Raw genomic sequence first — 6,000 nt, forward strand, 5'->3', positions numbered from 1 at the left:
TCAGGTACGTGTGATTTAAAAAAGTGATCACAAATCATGGTATTTATAGCACTCAATAAAAGCCTAGGACGAAATTTGATATTTTTTTACCAATATTTAAAATACTATCATTTCTCCCGGATGTTTGTATATTTAACAAAAATCTTTTTTAAATTGACCAGTTGCATAAACCCTAAGTGTTCGAAGCCGCCAACAGATGGCGCCACCGTAGACTTTCGATTTTAAGGCACTTCCGCTGCGATTTCAGACTCAATCTAGCTACTGTGCATTCTTCAATTAATTTGCTAATTTTTGACGTGCTGAAAACCAAAATCGGTTCAGCCAATCGCCGTAGAATCGTGAAAAACTATTTTTTGAAATAACATTTTTTCCAACGTTTCTACGGCGAATGGCTGAACCGATTTTGGTTTTCAGAACGTCAAAAATTAGCAAATTAATTAAAAAAAGCAACATAGCTAGATTGAGTCTGAAATCGCAGCGGAAATGCCTTAAAATAGCTTAAAACAAAATTTTTAAGAAAGTCTGTGGTTGTGCCATCTGTTGGCGGCTTCAATAACTAAGGGTTTATGCAACTGGTCAATTATAATTCTATTTAAAAAAACCTTTCGATTTTAATAAATTTTTGCAAGAAAAATTAAAATATAACAATTAATCTATTTTGAATTTGGACCCCAAAAGCTAACAGAAACGTACGTACAACTCTGACATTGACAATTATGAAATTTGCAAATGCTATGCTAGGAATTAGAACTAGTAAACCATTTCATCGTGAATTTCAAGAATTTTGCATTCTTCGTGAACCACTTCAACAAATCCCGCCATTGTTTTGGACAAAGCATTAATCTCGCTCCTATACGATAAAGATAAAAATGCCTTATTTGGTAATTTTTTTAAACAAAAATAAAAAAGGAAATTAACTCCTTTTTTTCCGGTTCAAACCAGTACTTGCTGAACATCTTCAAGATTTCTCATATTAGACTGCATTTCGTGCGAGTAAATTTTAATTAACAAATTTAATTTTGATCTTCTTTACTCTTAAATCATTAAATTTAAAATGGATTTAACGAAACCGTAAAATTCCTATTATGTTTTGGTTGAGTGAGCGATTTACGATTTACAAATCCATGAGTAAATGTTTGAGCTGTTGTCACCGGCGTGCTAGAGAAAAAAACACGTTTACCGCCACTGCCTCTATTCAAGAGTGAGTGATATCGAATTTCTGAATGTGGTGGGAATCTGTCCGCAAAGTTTTATGATGATTTCGCAGGGAGACGATTTTTAGGCGCTATTTCAAGACTCGAGACTGTCTTTAATCAAGCTTGAAAATCAAAGTTTGCCACACACACAGTCAGTCGCAGAGCAGAATGAATAATTCAAGAGAACACCGCGTCTGTCAATCAGAGAATGCGCGGCTGGATTTTCCTGCACTTGCAACAACGCACATCAATTACTTCGCGGTGCGTGTCTGATTTTAGTAATGACGCCGTGCTTTGATTTACACGGAATAGCACGAAATTCGAGCTGCTGTGTGTCGCGTGAAGCGGGCGAATTTTCTGCCATTATATGGACGCTCGCGGTGACTCATGATGCGAAAAATTCCAGGAAATCGCGAGGGGCGGGGTGCCATTATTGTGTTCAAACACAATCAAACAACGGAAATTTATCCGGGCATAAAGCAAAACTCCGTGAAACTGCCGGGCCCTGATAAAATATTATTGTGGCGATAAAATGGGTCAGTTTAAAATTATTTAAACTGTTGAGATTTTACAACACGTGCCTGTTTTTTAAAAGTTCTAATTCGATTTCATAGAAACAAACTTTGAAAAAAAAATTCCCTTTTAAGTAAACAACAGGTTTTTTAGGATTTCTCCACACAATATGTGTCGAAATCCTTTCAAAATGCGTACTTGATGAGTGTTATTAATTAAACGATTTTCTACTTGCTACTATCACATTCCAATACTCGACCTTTTAAGGGTCATTGTGTTCGTAATCGGCGTCAGAACCCAAACAAAGTGCGCAATTGCCGCGATTAAAGAAGTTTGAACGGCGACAATATTTTATTTTTATATTTGAATATATTGGTCAGTGGGTCAGTATGATCTGCTTTGCACGCGAAAAAAAGCGCAACACGAGAAATGGAAAGAAATGCTTATTTGTCTGACCTACGTCGCACAGTGAGACACTAACCTTTCACCCTTTGCTGCTGATAGAGAGGCTGGATCGCGTGCTGATCCGTTTAAAAAATTAATTGATCGCAAATAAAAGAAAATAAATCAAGTATGTAATTAAATCTAATTAAAAAAATATTTAAAAAATCCTGATTCATGGTCTGCCGGGTTGATTTAATTTTTCAAGTTCAAACAAGATAAAATTTTCTCTTTCTCGACAACTTATCCACTTTTGCAGCTAATTTAAAATGCACGGAATCTTTTAAATAAAAATATTTCAATTCCAATTCGTTCGAATTTGAACGTCAACTCTCAAATTTAAACCAAAAGAGAAAAACTAGGTCATGTTATGATGCGAAATGAAATGAAGAATGAATAAAACAAACAACGATTACTTCAGGAACTCCTAAAATTCCGTGAAACGCTTTTTCCTATCAAACAAATTGTGCAGCCATGCATACCAAACGTAGAAATAATTTTAGTTTTACAGCAAATGACGAAATTACTGATGTTAAAAATTTTATGTACTCACAAATGCAGCAGACGGCGAGCATGCGGACCGACTCGTCAGGTGGTTGGCACTCCGGGAAGAAGGGTTTGAGCACGTAGACGCTGAAGGTGAGCGCCACGATGGCCTGAGAGCACGGCCGCACGATCATGCACTCGATCCACAGCCGGATGAACGCGAGGAACGGGCCGAACGTCTCCATGATGTACGCGTAGTCGGCGCCCGACTTGGAAATCATGCATCCCAGTTCGGCGTAGCAGTAGGCGCCGAACATGGAGAAGATGCCCGACGTAACCCAAACGATCAGCGACGCGTTCACGCTGCCCGTGTACTTCAGCACGCCCGTCGGCGCCACGAAGATGCCTAGAAATCCGGGCACACATTTTTGTAACGAGGGACAAAATTTCTGAAATTTTTAAAGATGAGCCAACCTGGCCAATTAATTCAATTTGTCATCGGAAAATTGCTGTTTGCACGATTTATATCTTTCTTAGATCCATTTTGATAAATTTTCGATTTTTTAACCATTTTAATTTTTTATTGAGACCAAAATCTCTCAGATCTGAACCAGTTTTAGGTTTTTTAGACTTGATTGAATAAATTGTTGATCAAAATTTTACAAAAATGATATAAATTTAAATAAATATTGATTTACATAACATTCCTATTTTAATTTTGTACTTAATGGAATTTGGACCACTGAAAGCCAGGATTTAATTTTTTAATTTATATATTTTTGTCTTTTTAAAGATTAAATAAATTTTTATCCAAACATTATGATTTAAAATGTAGAATACAAAATTTTGTCATTTTCTGTGAGTGTTAAATTTATTATTTCATAAAAAATATTGACTCTTGGTCATGTTACATTATTTGCAGAGCAAACATAGTCTGAAGTTCAACAATTTTTAAAATAAATAGTATAGATGTAGTTGTGTTTTAAACGATAAAATAACCAGAAAAAGAAAGGTTTCGTGATGAAACTGGTTTTGGTTTGAAGTGCTCAAAACTTATCACTTGAAAAACGGTAATATTTGAACTTCCCTTTGTCTGGGCGACACGTGTGATCTAAAGTATGGAAAATTACTGGCCCAATATCTAAATATATTTTTAAAAAAAATAAATCGGACAGTTTTGATTTGATTTAAATAACAAATTCGATTTTTCCGCATAACAGATCAATAGCAATTCTTTATGCATGATGCTGCGCCCGATTTCATCAGACGAATATACTCGGAACAAACGGGCAATTTTCCACGGAAGAGAATTAGGGGCGCCGAGCCGGAATCGAGCTGGCTTTCAGTCAAATTTCCAGGGAAAAGCCACCCTCGTGCTGGCTGCAGCACGAGGCACGCCAAGGGGTGACACCCACCTGAGCCGATGATACTGCCGACGATGACGGTGATGCCGTTGACCAGGGTCATCTTGGCCTCCAGCCGGATTTCGCCGCCGTTGGACGCGGCCGCCGGCGCCGCAGGCTGCTCATTTTCCTCGCCTGCGTTGGACAGGGATTTTCGGGACAACACCTCCGCCGACATGCTCGTGCAGCGGAGAGCACACTGCTACTGACTGACTGACGACTGAGAGAGCAGCGCCCGAGCCAGGGATCGATGCAAACAGCTCCGAGCCGAGAGAGTGAGAGAGAGAGAAAGAGAGGAAGGAGCGGTGGCTGCGGCGGGCGCACGCACTCCACCGCGCGCACCGCGTGTGCCCCCAGCGCAGGGGTGCCGTCGCCGCCGATGCCGCTGCCGCGCGCAATATCGACGCCCGTTTCGGCGCCAAAGCAGCAACTAACTACTAACCACTTTCCTTCTTCTTACTTAGTTCTTGCGAGAGCCAAACGAGCGGAAATCTGCTGATAAGATTTACACTTCCGACAGTTTATTTTCGATTTTATTATCACTCCCATGCAAATCCAGACATTCGGAAAATCGCTAACTTGTATTGTTAGGTCAAAATCATTGTTGTTGACATAGATATTGATCATGATTTTTTTTTAAAGAGGAATGGTACTGGAAAATCCTGGAAAATGCTTGTTGCCAATGCATAAACTCGTCCCTTAGGATTCAGTTAAAGACTAAATTGACCTAAGGAGCGCTGTAATTTTTTGAGAAAATTGGCTGGAAAGTTGCCGTGCTTTTCAAATGGTAATGGCTGTCTCCTTACTTGAAATCCGATTTAATTTCAAAACCAAGAGTTTCCCCAATAAGTGGCATACACCGTTGGACAGATCTCGACCAGAGGAATCGTAATATGCCAAGAAAATATGTTCAAGCACTGGAAATTTTGGAGAACATTGGCAATAATTTGAATTTTTATTGTAGGAAGGTCCTTTTTTATTATTGCAAATTGTTGGAAAAATTATTTATCGATCGATTGTTTATGGCATCCGACAGTTCAAATAATTTTCAATTGTTGCTCTGTATCATTCCACTTTAAATAAATCAACCCACAATTATGTAATTTTTAAAATTTGTTGTTTTTAAATTTTGATCTGCTTCCTTGTTTAAAATTTATCAATGATTTGATAACTTAGCAAAAACCTTCCGATCATCGTTAATTATTACATTCGAAATCTAATCAGCCCCAAATTTCCTGGGCGCGGAGTCTCAAAATTTAGCGGCTGTGACTGCAATCCTCAGTTTTTGGGCAAATTTCAAAAGCAGGGGATTTGAATTTTACAGTTTTGCAAAGAGAAATAAAATTTAGCGTAAACACCAAACATTTAATCGCTATAGTTATCCTAATATTGATAAAAATTCAGAAAATCAAAAATTCATATTGATTACGAAAAAATTGAATTTTGCATTTTCCGAGGGATGTAGAAATAAATTTTGATTAGTAAGTTACGGCCAAAAACAGCTGGCTGAAAATTGCGTATGTTTTTCTTTTTCTAAGGCAAAGAAAAGCTTTTATTTCCTTTTCTGAAGCCAACAATAAAAGTTGTCTGTGGAAACAAATTCTCCCACAAAAGACTGTTTTCGGAGTGCAAACAAGCATTAATGACAAAGTCTAGACTTTGGAATACTGAAGTAGCGTGGTGCAAATAATAAATTGTAGGAGATACCTATCCTCTATGTCGTCCGAAAATAAGCCATTTAGCGAGACAAGCCCGCCCTCGTGTTGCAAAACGCTATCAACAAGTAAAAATGATGTGATTCGAAAGGTGTCGATAATTAGCAAATCACGCGGCGCGCGAACCTCGGGTTTTATTATCGGCATCAACCCGAATTAGCACCTGCGCCTGCACCTGTTTACCGTGGCGTCTCGCGCAAACAGGTTTCGCTCTTCAATGAATCTTCAATGAATAATCAAACAGAA

At 38.2% G+C, this 6,000-nt stretch overlaps 1 protein-coding gene across 2 annotated transcripts in view; it reads right to left on the minus strand.

Annotated features, from left to right (window-relative positions):
• The window catches only part of LOC135947338 (large neutral amino acids transporter small subunit 1), a 21,445-nt gene extending 17,179 nt beyond the window's left edge, over positions 1 to 4,266 (minus strand). The window contains exons 1-2 of one of the 2 annotated variants that reach the window (XM_065496124.1): positions 4,052 to 4,266; positions 2,704 to 3,042 (exon numbers count right to left, since the gene is read on the minus strand). In XM_065496124.1, coding sequence (XP_065352196.1) covers positions 2,704 to 3,042; positions 4,052 to 4,217 — 505 coding nt within the window. In that variant the 5' untranslated portion in view covers positions 4,218 to 4,266. The remainder of the gene's footprint in view (positions 1 to 2,703; positions 3,043 to 4,051) is intronic. The other variant, XM_065496123.1, reaches the window with a different exon arrangement.
• Positions 4,267 to 6,000: the final 1,734 nt, after the last annotated feature.

The sequence above is a fragment of the Cloeon dipterum genome, chromosome X (assembly GCF_949628265.1).
Source record: "Cloeon dipterum chromosome X, ieCloDipt1.1, whole genome shotgun sequence".
Classification (NCBI taxonomy): domain Eukaryota; kingdom Metazoa; phylum Arthropoda; class Insecta; order Ephemeroptera; family Baetidae; genus Cloeon; species Cloeon dipterum.